Source organism: Labrus bergylta, chromosome 3 (assembly GCF_963930695.1).
Source record: "Labrus bergylta chromosome 3, fLabBer1.1, whole genome shotgun sequence".
Taxonomy (NCBI): domain Eukaryota; kingdom Metazoa; phylum Chordata; class Actinopteri; order Labriformes; family Labridae; genus Labrus; species Labrus bergylta.
Genome location: NC_089197.1, coordinates 31,631,876 through 31,651,368, shown reverse-complemented (window position 1 = coordinate 31,651,368; position 19,493 = coordinate 31,631,876). Strand labels below are relative to the sequence as shown.

Here is a 19,493-nt window from a genome sequence, read left to right as displayed (position 1 = left end):
GATAGTTCGCTGCAGGGAGAAGGGCCATTTGCACTAACCAATCAGGTTCCGCTTCTCCATCTGTACTCAGACACCACAAAGAGACGAGTTCAGCCTCAAACTGCTAATGGAGGCGAGTCTTTGTGGTGAGGCGGGATAGAAATAACGTAGGACTTCATAAACATTACTTCATAATTACACGTGGCAGCTGTTCTCTGGAGAAAATATTGAGGGAATATTGAATTTATACTGAAAGATATATATGTTTGTATGGTACACGATGTGCTGCGAGCCGTCATGATAAACTGGCATCAAAGGTATGAAGCTGCACTGTTTGTATTTAATGTTTAATATATACAGGATGTAGAAGAGGTATATCCCTGGATCCAGCACAGTATGCTGTATGTTAGTGTATTGAATCATATAATATCCCTTCCCTTAGTTATCACACTAAATAACTTGTCTGCACATTTCTACTGATACAATTGTTTTTAAATGACATATCACAAAATAATCAAGATTTTAAAAAGTGCATAAAAATCGCTTTGCAATTCTGTTTCATCCCCTTTTTTAACTCACAAAAATCCCCCTAAATATTCCATTGAATCTGTTTATATTATATTACCTATGGAGATCCATTCAAAACACATGCATGAGCTAATAGGCTTGGCTCTGAGAGCGCCATTTCCTCTGAAGCTGAGTATGTCAGAAGCGTTTCTGGGGCCAAGGACCAATTATTCGGAGCCCTGAGCTGTCCCTGGAGCTAAGGTCATTATGTGAGTGTCACTATCATGACCCTACGGTTCCTCCTCATCTGCAACTTATTTGCAGGAATTAAACTGTGCAAGGGGAGACTGTGAGGAAAAGTGTGGATACATTGAATGTGTCTTACAGACTTGATGCCTTAACTTCGGAGCAAGTATTATTTTTATAAATAATAACATTTGCACTGCACATTTTGCCCAGGAAAAGAGTTTAATGAAGGAACCTGAAATCAGTGCTGAGCAGACTCTGACGGTGTTTGAGCGGAGCGTCGGGAGGAGAGTAGTGATCATTAAAAATACTGCTTATCTAAGGGGAAATTTCCTACTTTAAATGTTCTATCGCGTTGTCTCATTCTATGCCGACATGCCTCGTCTAGCAGGCTTCTATCCCCTGTCTTTCTTTTTTCTTTTTTTTCAACATTTAGATTCACCGCTCGTCACCTTCTATTGATCACGCCTAATTTGCATCCAGGAAAAAGATGAGAACTCAGATATTCACACTCCGAGAGAGGACGATCTCAATGATTTATTCATTTCCAAATCAAAAAAAAGGAGTGAAAGGAAGGTAGATGAGAAGGGGGAATCTTCATAGGCAGCAGGCGACTAGCAGGCTCTGAGGCTGGGCTCCTCTTCCCCACACCGCCCCCAGGCACATGGTGTGCAAGTCCTCCTAATTAACAAGGTGAATCATGCTGCCGCTCTCTAATTAGCCAACATGACAATCTAATGGAAACATGCAGGCCGAGCTGGCACACTAAGCATCACCTCACAAAGACCCCCGGTAACTGTCCTTCCCGTATGGATTCGACAAAAATGACACCTCAGATTTTAAAAGGAGAAGAAGAAAAAGAGGTGGGGCGGAGTGGTTGAGGAGAGTGTGTTTTTGGGAGAGGTCAGAAGGGAGAAGCTAGCTGGTGAAGGTGAGGGTGTTTTTCTCCTCTCCCGTCTTCTGTGCGAGGTGTTTGTTGCCTAATTGAAACGTGTCCTGCCTCCTGCCTCCCTCTCACTTATATCCCAGGCAGAGGAGGCTGGCACCTCGCCACCAGCGTAGCTCAGCATGCCCAATTCCCCTGTCGCTCGAGTCCCAAGGAGTGCTCTGGCTCACAAAGAGAAAAGTGAACCTACAGGCTTGTACAGCGAGGAGACGAGTCGCTATCTCCCTCTGAGGCAAAAAAAAAAATCTCCTTTTTTGTTGTTTTCCTTCTCATTACAGCACTTTGTAATATTCGAAAACACACAGAAACACCAAAGGTACTTTTAAAGCCTGCTTCTTCTTCTTTCTTTTTTTCTTGTAATATGTCTTGAGGTGAAGAAAAAAAATCTCCAGTTGAGAGTACTGACAACAAAGCAACAAATAAAAATAAGGTTAGTGTACTATTTAGTAGCCTGCACTTCTTTAGGATCTCCATAACGGAGCTGTCTCATGTGAGAATTCAATTAACCAACTCCTTGTTCAATCTTTCAAAGATCACAGGCTCGACTTGTGCATAACCTGATTTGTTAAAAATAGAGTGGAATTAAAAAATCTTTCCACCAATGAAAATAACGTTATTCTCCTCACAATCACACAGGCTGACCACAATTGCTGTTGCTCTATTCATGATATGAAGGTATTGTGTATCTGCAAAGCCAGAAGACAAGAATATAACAAGTATGAACTGGGACGCACAGAACAGCAGGAATTCTCTTTGAAAGTCAGCACAGCGAAGGCAGAGAACGTGGAGGAGGGTAGCAGGCTTTCTGCCCTCAGGCCTGCCTAATGGGGGAGAGCGCCTCTTTGAGCAGAGCAGTTTTGCAGAGGGCCAGAGGATGAGAGCCTCTGAACTTGGAGATATAACTGGCCTAATAAAAAAAAACTAAGGGGCTGCTACGTTGTCCTCTGACACGGAGGAGACCCTCTTCTCTGGAGAAGTGTGAGGCACCGGTGGATGGCGCTTCTCGGTGTGGGTGGATTGATTTCCAGCCTCTCCATGACCTGGCCACTTGTGGAGGATGTCAGGCCAATCAAGACACGTGCATGTGTGCATTAAAGATGAGCGCATAGCAGGGTTGTAATTTAAATAACATGGAAAAACCTTGATGCAAACAACTCATTATTAAGTGAGCAAAGAGGCAGAATATGCAATAGAGCAAATGTCACCTGAGTAGAGTCTAATTCCTCTAATAGATCATGAAATATATGTTGGTACAGGCGGGAAGGATGTATAACTGTAGGCTTTTAATTGGAGACATGGAAGGTTCAAAGTTTAGCTTGGGCAGAATTAATTTAGTCGGGGTTCAAGACATTTCAAGCGATGATGGTGGGTCAAAACCGGCAAAAAATATTTGTGCCTGAAGAAAAATGAAATATAGCAGGAAAATTATTCCAAGTGAAAGTTTTCTGGATTCATTTTTTGTATGCCTTCATTTAGAGAAAGGAGAGTACACAGTGTCAGAAATCGGGGATAATAGAGAGAGAGTCGGCATGTGAGAAAGGAGCTACAAGTCGGACTCAAACCCGGGTCACCACAGCCTCCGTACATGTGGTGTGCGCACTAACCACTAAGCTACTGGCGCCCAATTCTTGACTGATTTGAAAGCCAAAAGAAGAGCATGAAAGCATGTTAAACTGAAAACTTTATATGCTTTTTTGGGTCCTTAACAATCTGGTATAAATTGGCTGCACGGGGGAAATATTAGTGTTTTTTGGATGACATGGTTTGCTTTAGCAGCTGAGCTTGTGGCCATCTTATGTCCAACCGTAGTACCACATTTGTCTTCCCCCCTCTTCCCTTGTCTCCCTTCTCCTGTCCCTTGCTCGCCTCCTCTTCTCCAGTTCACTCGTTTCCTGTGTCCAGTTGTGCCTGCAGACGCGGTTGCGATGATGAATCTGTGGCTGCAGTGTGTCTGTGTGTCTGACATCGTGATGTATCTCTACTGGCCTTAACTCCCTCTCTATCTCTCTCTCTGTCTCCCCTCTTTTTTACCCCCCCCCTTCCCCCCCGAGTATCCTTTTCTCTCCATCTCTTTGTCTTTGGCTCCCTGTCTCCTTCAGTCTCTCTCTCTCTCTCTCACTCTCGGTGACGAGGCATTGCCTGGCCTCCTGCCTCTGTGATGAAACAGACAGAACACACACAGACTCACCACCACCAACAATAACAAACAGGAACTCAGCTCCACGATTTGCCCATTGATTTTCACTGGGGGCATTTTTGAAATAGCCCATCTGACCTTTCGGCCAAATGGTGGAGAATGGAGGAAACAGAGGTGCTAGACCGCTCTGCCTCTCTCCCTCTAACAACAAAAAAATCCCTGCCAGTGTATGCCTGAGCAGACTGCTCTGCAGGTCAGCTCTGGTTTCGGGTTAGGTTTTTGTTGCTAATATCTATATATTAACAGGGGGGGAAAAAACGCTGTTGATTTTGGTATTTTGGGGTCTAATATGGAACTGAAGTTTTTTTTGAGAAAGACCATGCAAGCAAGACCTCATCTTCTCAGGAGAACAAATCTGTCATAATATTGTGAGATATGTTTGCATCAGAGGTGACACAACAGGAAGACACAAACTGCTAGTATGCATGAATGAGCTCAATGAATGTAAAGAAAATAAATCTGCCTCTGAAAATCAGATTTTCCTTATTTTCAACTGCAAACATTTTGGCCTTATAGTAGCACTAACGAAAAGATTAAGGGGTGAGACACCCATTGGGATTAATCTTTGAACCACCAACTCAGGGATTCACACCACATTCACAGACTGAAGGCAGAGTGAAGTGTAAAGTGTCTATCAGTTTTTTACTTATCCCATTCATACACATTCACATGCCACTGATGCAGCAGCAGGAGCAATTTGGGGTTTAGTGTCTTGCCCAAGGACTCTACCACTCGACTCTACCACTGAGCCACAGCCGCTGTTAACTAAGTATTGGTATTCTGATCCTTGGTACATGCACCCAGCAGTGTTGATATCCGTGTGTTAGGATGGATTTGGCATGTTGTTTAAAGTGCTTTGACTGTAGAGAGACGTGCTATAGAAGTGCAGTAAATGTTTCTTGGTCCAGCAGCCTGCTCTTAAGAACTTGGATCATTTAAGCTTACCATTCCCCCATGTGTGGGAAGTGATATAATTTTAACTCGGACAGAAGAGCATTCTCCTACTGAATCCTTTATCTGTCTTTATGTAGTCAGGGGGTGTAAAGATGTAAGATGCTGTAAGGCTGTTAAGACTTTTCAGTGATGTTTGCTGATGTAAATGGAACCAACTTGACTTTCAAATCAACCTGACCATGAACTTACTTTTCTGTTCATTCACTTGGATGTTAATCAAAACAAGGTCACATGGTCTCAGGTCTGCATTACACTGCACCTTGCCTTTTTTTAAATACAAAGCATGTGCCAGCTCAATTTACACACAGATACTGGGTTCATGGGTGGAACAAGCTGTTATTTCATCCCTCCAAAAATGATTATCGTTTGGTGGTTTGTGTGTGTGTGTGTGATCAGGGAAGAGGGGCTTTAAAAGAAAGTGGCTCCTCTGCCCCGTCGCCTGGAAGACTATGTCAGGCTCATTATCCTGATGAAATTTGCACAGATGCGTGAGCTGCCGACAGACTCTGCTGTGACACAAACAGCCAGCTCAGGTGATGAAAACCGGAGAGGCACGGGGGCTGAGGAACGACGGCCATTAAGCAAAAAAAAAGAAAGAGGTGTGAGGGGTATTGAGCGTGTGTGTGTGTGTGTGTGTGTGCTTGCGTGCGTCAAGCAAAGGGGGTTGGGGGGGGGGGGGGGGGGGGGGGGGCAGCTGGGAGTCTTCTAAGTCTCTGTCTAGCAGGGAAAAAGCATTACATAAAGTAACAATTTCTAAAGCACCTTCTTAAAATTCCAGTTGAAAATGAATATGTGCATATGTGCACGCGGGCGCCTTCCTCACGAGGCACTAATCTGGCCGTATCCAGATGACGAGCGGACTGCCACTTAACAAGGAGGAGATCCACTTTGATCACATGGCCCCTGGGGGCAAACCTATCGCGCTGCCTATTACGCGGCTTCATTTGCATATGTGGGGGCTTATGGGGTAGGCTGAGATCTAGTGTGAATGTTCATAACTGCAGCAGGGCTCGATGTTGCTCGAAAGAAAATGTCCAGGAGAGAAGCAGAAGAAGAAAAAAAAAGAAAAGACAGAGCGCTGCCAGTAGCCAGGGGAAAGAGAAGTCCACTTGTCACTTGAAGGTCACAAGTTCAACAGCACAGACTGGCTGAGAAAATCCTAAAAAAATGTAATACTCTGGCCGAACAACAATACTGACTCGTCCTTGAGCAGTTACCCTCACACCCTCACATTTGAATGTCTAAGAGTCCAATTTTTTAGAGACAGTGGACAGTGGAGCTGTTAGTGGAAAACTGTAGAACAAGAAGTACAAATTTGAGTATAAGTAAGAGCGGTGCATACATGCTCAATAAACTTTACCCACATGAATAAAGGTCCTTTTTCTTTCTAAAGTAAGACGCCGAGAAGAAACCACGTCTGCTCCTTAAGTTCCACTTTAACAACAACAACAACAACAGGTGAATGAAGCTCTTTTTATCCTCCCGCCTTCTCACACTACTCCATGAAAGCTCCACAAAGTCCTCTTGATCCTTGTTAGCAAGCCAAAGACCGAAAGCACCCAGTGAAGTTATTCTGGAGTAAACAAAGAAGAAACACGGAGGCAAACTTCCGCTGTGACAGAACAATTTTGTTTGCGTAAACAACATTAACCAACATCTAAAAAGAAGGGTGGTCTACTTTCTGAGCTCCACTGGGGATTTCATCATATACTAAGACACTGCACTTTAAATAAGGAGGATGTAGCTACGTGCTGCCAACAGTAGTGAACGACATCAGTAAGACATTTCCCTCTTTGTACCATTACCTGTTAAGCATTGGTTTATAACTTGAAGAAAGAAATAACTCCTTTGTAGCAGTAAAAGTTCATGTAGAGCATTAGCTGGTACAGCGGAAACCGTCATTCAGCATTCAGCTGCTTTTCTGTCTAATAAAAGTTTCAATAGAGACATTGACTCTTTTCAAATGAAATGTTTATTTCTCTTTTAAAGGCCATTCAGTTGGAAGAAGGTTGAGAGACAAATTAATACAGATCTGTATTACGAGAAAATTGAATCAACAAATATCAATAACAAAAGTGATCTGGATTTAGGACAACTGCAACAAAAAAAAAACTATAGAATATATGTCTATCTCTCTTAACAGCCAATCAACCTAAAAGGGCCTGAACCAAATCAAAATTCACACTGGTGAAAAGAATAAGTGAGGGGTGGAGCGAGAGGAGGGCGTCTTTGTTGCTTAAAAAAATCATTTTCCATACTTTGGCATCAATTGGTGCGAATAATTCCCGAAACTTTTTCAAGTCCGACTTTAAATGGCATTACATATGTAGTGAGGCATGAAAAATTAATACGCTGGAGTCGGGGAAAATGTCAAGGGTAATGATCTCGACGACAGCTTACCTCCTTAGCTTTCTGTTTCAGTCGAGCTTGCTCTGGGTCCTCTTGCCTGGAGCGACTCTGAAGAGTAAAGGAGGGAAAAAACACAGGTTAACAGCTGGTTTAAGGAGTCCCCCCAGTCCCCTCCTCCTCACTATTCATCTGTTGCTGCGGCAGCAAAAATAGTGCAAAATGGGAACAGGATACAGAGGTGTCAAGGACATTGTATTTGAATTCAGAGAAGTGCAATGGAGCGCCCCCCGGGGGGCGGTGGCCTTTAAACCCGCTCCAAATCCAGCCCTAAATAAGCCGCTGGAGGGGGATTCTAATCAAAAGAGGTTATTAAAAATTCTGCACGAGCCAGCACCCACACACACACTCACACACACACAATCACACACAGTCACACACAGGGCAAAGGATGTGGTAAGTATCAGTGGCAGTCGTTGTGTGTGTGTGTGTCACTGTGAGCCAGTGTGGCTATCCTTTACTGTGTGTGTGTGTGGGTGTCTGTGTGTGTCTGTGTGTGTGTGTGTGTGTGTGTGTGTGTGTGCGCATGTGTGCTAGTGTGTCCCTGCGTAGCATAGCTATTTTAATCAGCAGCAGAGATCTGGCTGAATGTGCTTGTCCCTGGGAATCCTTCACCACACAGCCAAATGTACATGTACATCTGACCACTGTAGGCAATACGGGCAGATTACAGTACTATACACACCATACACACTATACACACTATACACACTATACACACGCTGAATGCTGTTCTGGCTCTGGCTTTAATCTGACTTGTTTTAGTTTCGCTGGATTAACCTAAATTTGGTCAGTTATAAGACACCTCAAGTATTCATTCTTTATAATGTCCTTTGTACATAAATACTGTCTTTCGTCAGACAGTGATGGGCCTCCTTTCAGGTCTTCTAGTGATTCCAGTGGTTAGCAATAAAGGACTTCCTTTTCTGTTGCCATTGTTCACAGTCCATCTAGCAACGTGTGAAGCGTGAATGGAGTTGTTGTTTAGAGACAATATTTAATACGGAGGCTGCACTTGCGAGACGTTTTAATACATTAATAAAGGTTATTTATTATTAGATGACTGCTGGGTCCTGGGGACGCATTACAGGGGGACTGTGTTCTGCACCTTTCAACAAGAGCCGGTTCTCCTGTGCACGGTCAAGGCCCGCTGAAACGCTAGTGGACAAGACTGAAATAAGAACCTGATACCAGAACTGTTGTCGGCCATGTGCCAACAATGTGTGCATTTTTTATACAGAATCTGTGAAGACAGATTCAGACTTTTATGAAGGAACACCAACAAGAAAACAATTCATTTTACTTGACAGTAATTAATCAAAAACCCAGTTCATATAGAGTACTGATAGCTATTTCTTTTAGCTTCATATCGCCCTTTAATTCCACATCAATCAGAGTCAGAGGAGCTTTCACCCTTTCACTCCCTTCCACTCCTTCCTCTCCTCATCTTCTCTGCCTTATGGTTGAAGAGCTGCTCCTCCCAGCCTTCCTGCTAATTGGCTTTAAATATATCAGGCGGTTCACGTACTGGTTGGTATCTCGACTAGGAATAATGTGTTTGCCCTCGGGTCGGCAGGAGCATCCCTCCAGACTTGAGTCATGTTTTAAATGGACAGGGCAGAGGAGAAGGGGGGGAGGGGGGGAAGAGAAAACAAGAGGCGGGAATAGAGGGGATTATTTTAGTGGGTTTCTTGTTCAAGAGGTCAAATTAGCGGGCGCTCGAGCGAGAGGCAGGCAGTTTGGGAGACGGGTGGCGGCGGGGCGGAGGAGAGGGAGGGGTGGGTACAGATGGACTGTTTACAAAGGGCAGCGGTGCCACTGGCATGCTTTACATCTCCTCTGTCAGCTGCCCTGGTTTTTCCCACTTACAGGCGAGAACAGAGGGGGAAGGAGGAAAAGAGGACTGGGTAGCAGACGCTGTCAAGCCTTTGTGTTTGGTTTTGGCAGGGTGGCAGTATAATGTACTTTAAAAAACAGTATTCAGCAGTATATACTCAATCTGTGATATTATGGGAATAACAAAGTGAGAGTGTGTTTTGATTTTGTCTACCTTGAATAGTTTCTTATATTTCCCGTCGTAGAGCCCCAGAGAGATGTTCTTGTTTTAATAAGCTTCAGGTCGTATGTGCATGGGGTGAAGGCGACTTCATGTTGAAACTTTGCAATTATATCAAACTTATATATAAGTAATAATAATCACTATCAGGCTTCAAATAGATTTTTTTAAACATTTTGTTTTTGTATTCAGTTTAAACTATTTGTGCAATTTGTGCTCTGAGTGCTTAAGTCTGTGGAGTTTTTCTCCCTGTGTAAAAAACTAAGAACATAAATAAAAAGGAACAAATGCCAAAGCATGACATTTAGGATTTGGACAGTTATCTTTGTGAGAAAGAAGGGAAAAAAACTAGAGCTCTGATGACATAAAATGAAAGAAATGAAAGAAATAAAATAGACTGATGTTTGGTGTTATATAACCAGTAACTTTCAGTAAAGTCAGCGTGTGATTATTTCTCCTGTTTCATTTTCAAATCAGCCAGTTATATCAGCAGTAGGAGCAGCATGTGATCAATACGATTAACAGTATCGTAAAAAAGCAAACAGGGTTTAATGGTAAAAACAGAGAGAAAAGTGTTGTTTTCAGAAAGTGTGGTGTTGAAATATATCACACCACCATTCCGCAAGGATGTGCTTTCCAAACTTTTTTTTTCAAACTGAAACGCCATGGCAACGAGGGCAAAAAGCCACAGACATGGCTCTGAGGTGAAGTCCAACTATCCTCCACGATGCTCATGAAATCCACGTACCCCTGAGGTGAGCCCTTCCAACAGGAAGTTCTTCACTAATCCTGTTAATGAGAAGAACCGTTCAGAGTAGGGAGAAAAAGATAGTGCTGTTCGACTGTGTACTACTGGGCACTGACAGAGGCTGTAAAAGTGTCCCTATACGTTTCTTTAACAACACACTTCACAGTGAGGTAATATCTTTTTTTCACGAGAAGGAGCAATGCATTCTGGTCTCTCCTGACAGAAAAAAAACAGACAGGTCAGGAGGTTCGGGGGGCCGGTGTTCATCAACTAGAGGATTTCTAATATCCTACATGGCAGGACTGGAGCGTAATAATGCAATTAAGACAGTGAGGTGTGCTGCAATGAGAATCTTTACTGAGGGACATTGGCTCCATTCAAAATTAATTAAATTAATCTAGCTTTCCGCTAATGTTGCCCCGCGAGGCATTTTCATTTGCAAAAAGATTCTCTCTTTTTTTTTTTGGGTGAGTGGTGATCTCTCCCAATTTAAAAGCCTTTTTTTTAACTGATAAACAAACGTCTCTATAGAAAAGGTTTAAAGCACAGTGACGGACAGGCAACAAGGACCCTGACCCAAATATGAGATTTAACACTTTCAAACAGCAGTTTTGTTTCTGTCCCACAACTTTGATTAATCATCAACCGAATAAAATTAGAAAAACAATTTAAAGGAATCATTTTAAGTTCTTTTCAAAGGACAAAAGGCTACTTACATTTTGAATAGACGGTGTTGAAAGATTTCTACACTACAGCTTCTCTTTTGCATCCTAGACTGAACTTCTGAAGTTTAGCCTCATAAATATGAAAACATAAATAACAATGAACAGCATCAAACGTTGTGTCTTGAGACCACGACACATTTTAAGAGCTTCTAATGAACACTGAGTGTGAGGCTGGCTCTGTTTTATTTGTTAAAAATGATTCCCTGCCTTCACAGTGACGTAGGTGACAGCAAGTTGTAACTATTAAAACGATGTTTGTTAAAAAAAGCCCCTTGAATTAAATGTTACTATTCATCAAGTTTCATTTAAAAGTATTGCTGGTAGTTACAAGTCTATTACCCTACAAAGTTGGTTCGTTGAGTAAAATGTGAATAAAAACAGGATGCTTACACCTTGAACATAGCTCGAAGACAACATACAAAGTGTTGAGACCGAGAAGTGGAATCGTTCCTGTAAAATGATAATCTCAATTTGAATTAAATACCAATGACAGAAGTTTGGATGGAGAAAATCACAGTAACATCACTTAGTGCTAGATGCTACAGATCCATGCAGAGCCAGATCCATCCCGAGCACCTTCACACCATGTTGTTGTAACAAAATCTGAATTTTACCGCAACACACTGAAAAGACTTGGGCCAGGCGAAATGTTTGTCTCGTCGGTAAGGATGTAAAGATTAATCGGGAGGCAGTTAAGGTGTCAAGGTTCACATCGGTACTCTGAAAAGTGAATCACAGTTATATCGTGAGCGTCGGCAGCTGTAGAGCAGAGGCGGTTGGTTGTAACAAAGCAGACATTGTCATGGCAGCTGCGGAGGCCAAACCACACTAATGAGCGGGTTTGCAGCCCTGCTCGCCCAAACGAGTCCAAGAGCCAAAGAGATCAAGAGGTGCATTCAGGTGTTTCATGAAAAAATGAAAGGAATCTTTGTTAGGCCTCTCGTCATTTGTCTTTACTCTCATTGTGTAAAATAAATCGTGAGAGAATCGTGAGTTGAGTGAATCGTTACATACCTACTAATCGGATATAACCCAGCAACGGTTGCTATAGGGGAGGGCTCTCTGATTGGTGGGTCAGAGAACTAATCAGAGAACCTACAAAAGGCCAGTTGGTTTTTTTTTAGCTTCACGTTCTCCCAAAAAATATTAAACAGGCTGATAAAAATCTGAGTTCGTTGGTTACATTTACTTGGCTTCGATGGGTGATACATTTTGAGGTAACTTTAGTTCATTGCGAGACTGCACAAAGTTGAACCTGTTTTTCAGTTTGATGAACATGAACGCTGCTGCTTGACTCGTTACATTCGCTCCCCGTTGAATTTCAAACTGAGTTTAACGTTTGAATATAGGTTCAAAAATATTGCAAACTTTTAAAGACTTGAAACTGTCTTGATCCTAAAAAAATCTGTACCAAGATCTGCAGGAGGTCACGTTTTGTGAAACTGAGATGAGCCTTTATTTCACACACCACGCTGAGTCCCTGCATACTAGATGTTGTTACACTAGATTCAAAGCTTCTATGACATCTTTTCTTAATGTTTTTTTATTTGTGAAAGCTCTCTGTACTGTCCGACATATGCTTTTATGTAACAGTTTATTCACTTTATTGAATTGACTTCCTATGTGCTCATGCCCTTTGGCCCTTTTCTCGTTTTAATCTGCTTTGTCTGATCTATTTGATCTTTTATTTCAAAGGTGCTTTGTTAAACCCTTAAAGGCTTTATATGTGATTTTTCACTCTTAAATATAATATAAATCAAGTATATCCTCTGAAAATAACTCTGTGAGTAATGACTGTCTACAATGAGTGTAACACTCGAGTCCCTCTGTCTGTGATGTTTTCAGAGTCCTATCTTCAGTTTGTTTACATCGTCAGGACAGCCGGCTGACTCCTCCCCTCGTGTATAAAAGTTGTTTAATTGAGGGACTAGAGAAAAGAAGAATAACATACTGTACTCACTGCTTAACTGTGTTTCTAGATCACGCTCATTTCAGGTAAATTTACATGCAGTGTGAAGATACGAGCATAATAAAGATCGCTAGCATTAGCATGCTAACCCACAATGCACCGCAAGTTGTTTTGGTTTCATGCTGGTGCTCAAGGGCGACATCTGCTGGATCAAAAAATCGCATATATAAAGCCTTTAAGACAATGGCTAGTGCAAATTAGGAATCTGTTCATGAATCTGTGAATTTTAGTGATTGCCTCAGAGATATCTAGTGTCTGAAAAAGGAAATCGTAGTTTTTCATATTGCTAGAGGTTGTTGTCAGTCTTGTTGATCAGTCTTTTTCCTCTGAACTTCGGTCTGTAAAGTTGGAACAAACATGATTACTTATGCAGATTCATTTGAAACAAATATGTTCCTGACAATGGAAAATGAAATTCCCTGTGTGGTAAGTGACACAAGATGTTTAGCACCACAAAATCCAAACCTGGACTGTCTGACACTTTCTCAAAACTGATGCTCTGTTTCACCTGAGCCGTCAAGGCTTGTGATCGAGGGATGTTCTACAGGTTTTTTTTATGGTGTGTAAGTGCGTGTAAGTGTGTGTGTGTAAGGTACCCCCCCCCCCCCCCCCCTCCTTGCTGTGTCCGGGGAGGAAGAGCCAGGACAGAGGAGCCCTGGGGCCAGGAGCCTGGGAGGACACAGGGAGGTCACTTCATCCACTGGTGTCACACTCTAATTCATCTGTCAGGGCCCGAGCAAGAGCAACATGCATCCATACACACAGGAGTACACAAAAACACACTGTTTCACAGCGACATAACATCACTCTGTGAGTCACAAATACACACACACAAACGTCGAGGTGACAATAACTCACTTTAGCGGCTTTCAACAGGATCTCTCTCTCCTGCTCGTCCTTCCTCTGCTTCTCCATTCTTTCAAGCTGTTCGAAGAAGCGCAGCTGAGAGCGAACGTCTGCCGATTGCTCGTAGCACTCGTCATCCTGACAAGGAAACAGAGAGACGATCACTGCAACAGCTGAAGTCAAAGGTATAATTCCAATATAATACTTCAAGTTATACGACAAATTCTTAGAACTTCTGCCCCTCAGTCCATCTGTACATGCTGAATTGTTTAAAATTTATGTTATTGTACAAATAGCTAGAATATTTCTTCGGTCCAAAGTGTGTTAAGTTGTAAAACAGAAGAAAAAAATCTGCCTGAAATCAATGAGAGAACATTTTAAACACTTGAGAAATAAGAAAAAGTCATGTACGCTCTTTTTCTTTTCAACATCGTGAATACTTTAAAATGTAACATGACAACATTATTAATGAACAATCGTGCTGACTAGTGGAGGTATATTTCTTTCTAATTGATGCATTAATGTAAGTACTAAAACGAACGATTCTTTGAATGATTGATGAACTTCTAAATGTCAGGTTGGATACTATTTTAAACTTATATTGATGAATAACCCACAAAAGAAAACAAAAACCCAAAACAAAAATCAGACGTGTTTAGCTCGGTTGGTAGAGCAGGCAGGCCATACAGAGTCCTGCAACATCAGCCCTGGGTTTGACCCTCATGCATTTAGAAGATATCAGCCCCACCATCTCTGTTTCACTTCAGCTACAGATCTATCATATAAAGGCAAAGGCCAAAAGAAAATATCCATCTCTAAATGAACACGTGGATTAATCACCTACTTGTTGTGCACTATTCCACAGTGAGTAAAAGTAAGCCTCACTTTGACAAAACTCAGAGACTTTCATGTAGAAAAAAAAAACTGCTACTGTGTTAGAAGGTCGCTAAGTTTAGAAAGAGACGCTGCTGAACAGGTTGAGAAAAATTACACCAAAAAAAAGGTAAAAATGAGGTTCTGGATGTTTAATCCCAAACAAAAGTGTTTTAAATGATGCATGGGTCATCAATGATTAGAATCTAATATGGATAATAAATAAAAGTGCAACATTTGGATTTAGCTAATTTTCCCATTGTCGTCTATACTGTTATATTTTGTTATTTAGTTGTGATATAAAATGAATTAAACACTTTGTCGAGGTGTGAATGCATTGATTTTTATTACAGTGAAAGTGCTCTGTGTTAGAAGACTGTCACTTAAAGTGTCCTTTTAAAACACCACTTTGTTACGAAATAAAGTGAGAAGGACAACATGATGAAATAAAAATTAAAATGTCTGATTCAAACCCAATGTTAATGTGACTGTTAGCTGACAGTCACACAAACATACTGAACTAAAATCAAGCACAGCTTAAGTAGAACACCAAATATCTAAGTGACAGACTTCAGGCATGCTAACTTTTCAATTTGCAGACAAACTTTCCCGTGCGTTATAGTACATCACGTCTCCACAGGGACACAGAGAATAAAGTGTAAAAAACAACTTTTGTAGGTCATCAAACATTAATAGGATAATTGCTTATTTTAAATGTCTGTGTATTTGTATGTAGGAATGTGTGTCTTGATTTCTCTATCTCTCTTCTTCTCTTATCTGTGTGTGCGCGTCAGGTCTGAATGTGTGTGTTTCCATGAGAGAGGCTGGGTGGCACACAGCACTAAGACACATCAGAGGAGGCTCATCGCCAGCACCCCTCAGCCCCCCCCCCCCCACCCCCCACCCTCTTTCTCTCTCTCATCCAGCCTCCCTTCCTCTTTGTTGCAGCGCTGAGCCTGCACTCTTGCCGTAGCTCCTGCCGCCACTGCCGGAGCCTGGTTCGCTCTTTAAGGCCGCTTTGTCTTTTGGTCTTTTTTTTTTTTACTTTTCTTCTTCTTCTTTTTCGCTGATGTCAACAGAGTGGCTTCACAGAGCTTCATGCCTCTCTCACACACACCTCATTTACAAAACCACAAAAAAGGAAGAGCGCGAAAGAAGTGGAGAAGAAGCGCAGAACAAGATGGGGACAGCCGTAGCGATTGCTCTTCCTCCCTCCTCCTCCTCTTATCTTCTTGGTGTCAGGAAAAACACATTTTTCAAAGTTCCCTCCCAGTCCTCCCAACAATGCTAAGATTTTGGCTCGTAGTGGAGATGGATGTGTGCTTTAATGTTCACCAATTAAATGTGGTTTTATAGATACATTTAAAGGCTATGAGAGGTGGGGTAACCAACAACGGGAAAAAGTAGAGGTACGCAGACATTAGAAGATCTTTTGTACTTTAAGTTTGGGATGACTGACAGAAGTCAGAGCTCTCCTGTTTATTACCTTGAGGGCAAAAACGATTTCTTATGGTAACTTTTAGGGTGTAATGTTAGTAGTAAACTTACATTTTGGTCTGTGAGATCAGTGTGATGGAGACAAAGTTTAATTTGTGTGCATGCTGCAGCTACTGCATGTATGTGTGGGATAAACAGGACGGTCCATATTCAGGGTTGTGGGCTTCAGGTGTTTGTGTTTTTTTGAAGATCCTGATGAAGTCACTGACAAGCTTAAGTTTTGATTCAACAAAATGTTTACTTCCATACATTACGGGCGGATTGTCAGTTTGCATACATGGACACCGCTTTACAATAAGTGAGGACATTTGACATCATGTTGTTAGCTCAGTGCTGCTGATCTGTTTGCAGCAGTCACATTATAGAAACGTCACTCTATTGGCTGGAGCTGAATTCTCTGGAGAATATCCTGCTGTGTTCTCACATCAGCTCACTCAGACTTTCTGTGGAAAAAATAGTGGTAGGGGAAACTCTGGGTGAAGTCTAGAAGTTTGCGTTCACACATATATAAAACCAGTTATTTTAGTGAACATATTGAATACGGTTTAGGCTTTAAAAAAATATATACTGAATGTCTTTGAACAGCGGTGTAACTACGTGCCTACCAGTTTTGGGGTGTAGCTGTTTTGTCAGGGCTCTTCCTACCTTACAGGCGTCCAGTCGGTGCTGGGCTATAGTCGAGACTTTTTCCACCACAGTACGAAGCCGTGACTGCGTTGCATGTGAGATGAACGTAACTGCCTCCATAGGGACCTCAGTGACTCCAAATTTTTTCGCTGCAAACCAAACACACACAAATATAATACAAAATGTTATCACATCATGATTATTAATCCAACACTTCTTTCTCAAACAACAGGTACATTTAGTTCTATATCCTAGGTGGAGAAAGGCCTCTATGCTATTCTTTATAACAAGATGTGTCAATCATCTTTCTGATTGAGAAGCAAATGAAACTTTCGGAATAAAACCATTATTCCCTTTAAGGGCGTTTTCACATTAAGCACGATTGTTTCAGCTCAGAGGACGAAACGGGCCTGTGCTCTGCGGATACGACAGTTTTTAAAAGGGACAGGAGCCGTATAGAATCACATCATGGAGCGGTCCACTTCCTTGTTTGAGCACGGTTGCGGTCACATGCGAGTACACAGGAATCGTGCCCATGACCACCTCTTCAAGCGGACTCAAACACAGTACCTGAGAACGGTACGTTTGTGTTCACACTGATCAAATGAACCAGACTTTTGGGGTCAAGCACCCGGGACCGGGTCCACAGTATGAAACCACCCTTAATTTAAAAAACAGATAAACAGGCAGAAAGGGATTTTTTTTTTTTTTTTTATCTTAACTTCACCTTCCTTAATGAGAGAATCAACAGTTAAAGACGTAGAGGATAATTCTTTCACTGCAAACACATTTTATTCAGTCAGTAGCTCCCCTCACACACACACACACACACACACACACACACACACACACACACACACACACACACACACACACACACACACACACACACACACACTGTACCGACACACACATTCACACAGAGTCTGGATTAGTACTTGCAATTAAATCCTAGAAATGGGAAAAAAAGTTAATTTGTTTCACAGTCTTAGTGCGAATTCCAGAGTGGCTTTGCTAGCTAAGCTCCTCCGAGTGTGTAAACGACATTGACCATCTCTTTTCATAGCAGAAGGATAATTTAGTTTCCTTGGAGCAATCCTCATCTGAAGTCATAACAAAAGAGAGGAGGACAGACTTTGGTGGGGTTACTATCTGTTTCCAACTTCCTTTTAAATTATTCCATTACCATAATTTTCTCTCTGGCACCCTTTTAAGTAAACCACACCAATTATTTAAATCAGCTGAACAATACATATACTCCTCAGCCGCTCAGCCTTTGAAATGGATGGAGGGAGCCCTGTTAGCCTTATAATTACAGTGGCAATACATGTGGCAATGTCACGAGGTCAAAGAGAGACACTAATAGGCTTCTGCTTTCTGAAAATAAGATCTTTTAGGGACATTAATATTTCAAAGAAAGTTAAAGAGACTCAAGAGCCACATTCCTGTGAGCGAAAAACAACTTGCTCTTCAACTCGTACTGGAAGAAAAACACACTGTTATTCATCAAGGGGGGAAAAAAGGGCCTTTAACACAGCTTGGAACTGAATAATGAACTTAACAACTTTTATGGATCCATCTTAATTTTCTACATGAAAGACCCAAACTATAACAAGAATAATCTGCACCAGAGATTTGAATTTTCTGTACATGAAAACATCGTGGCTCTAAGGAGGGCAACACCGAACTGTCTGTGTTGATCTGGAGCGAAATATCTCAGCAAATTGGGACTAGAACTTAATATGAGATTTGGTGCAGATGTTGATGGTTCTCTAAATAACTTGTAAGCCATTTTGATGATCATCTGATATATGGGAATTATGAGGAGAGAAATAGAAAGTGGTTGCACTCTCAAATTTGCATTTCATAGTAGTACAGACTATTGACATTGCTTTTGGACACATTACATTTCTTTACAATTTCATCAAGTTACACTATCAGGTTAATATTTGGGGTTTGATTTTGACAATCCACAGTTTCCTTTCCTTCTCTCCATTTCCAAAGTCATCCCCCCTCTGTACCGTCTTCAGAGGTAGGAACAGAGGCGTTACAGAGGCCATGGTATCAGCTGAACGCAGCGCTGTGTGTCTATGTGGAGCTCCTGCTGTGTTGTGCTTCCCCAATGCTGACACGCAAGGTATATTCACAGACTCGGACAGCAATATTACGCTGTCGCTGAATCGATAGGATTGTACAAAGACGTGATGACTTCTGAGCTTTGTTACAGCACTTGTTCGGCTTGTTTTAAGAAACCCCCTTTCACACATGCACTGCACTTTTGGAAATGTCCTTACATTATCCGAGTGGGGTGCATGTGTCAACACAAATAGCTGAATGTTTCATTTATGTATTCTGTCATGCTGTGAGTATGAACATATATTTAGTATATAACTGAATGGTATCCTTAGCAACAATTGCTCCCCCCAAAAGTGGCTGGCATTAAAACTGGACTCGGCCCTAAGTAACCCATCTTTACTAACATAATACTTAAACAGCTGCCTGAAAGTATGGGGCTCTTATTTTGAAATCCATCTCATATTTGCTTAATGTGATGCCAGGAGAAAAAAACAGCTTTTGCTCTCAACATTAAGGGATCAATATCTCAGCAACCACAGGTCACCCACAGCCACTGAGTTATGCATGAATGGATTTATCTCAACTGGCCAACAGGAACTGCATTCAACAGAGGTAAGAAAAACTAACTGAGGAGAAAGCAGAGAGAACCAAAAATGTTCAGTAAAGAAAGCGAAATTCAACAGTGGAAACAGCACTGTAGAATAAAATGCTTTCTAGAGACACACTTTTAAGAAAGCATCGCTCACTTTCAAGTCAAGCAAAAGTGGAACATATTATTCTTTGGCTCTAACAGATTTGTTTCTAAAGCTAACAAGCTAGCCAATTTCAATGAGCTGTAGAA

General features: G+C 41.7%; 1 protein-coding gene across 4 annotated transcripts in view; it reads right to left on the bottom strand.

The window, feature by feature from the left end:
- The window catches only part of LOC110001239 (transcription initiation factor TFIID subunit 4), an 86,582-nt gene that overhangs the window by 35,122 nt on the left and 31,967 nt on the right, over positions 1–19,493 (bottom strand). For all 4 annotated transcript variants that reach the window (XR_010665984.1, XM_065953148.1, XM_020656872.3 and 1 more), the window contains 3 exons: positions 16,595–16,725; positions 13,592–13,717; positions 7,230–7,286 (listed from right to left, as the gene is read on the bottom strand). Coding sequence is in view for 3 of the 4 variants with exons in the window: in XM_065953148.1 (XP_065809220.1) it covers positions 7,230–7,286; positions 13,592–13,717; positions 16,595–16,725 (314 nt within the window). In the remaining variant the exon portion in view is untranslated. The remainder of the gene's footprint in view (positions 1–7,229; positions 7,287–13,591; positions 13,718–16,594; positions 16,726–19,493) is intronic.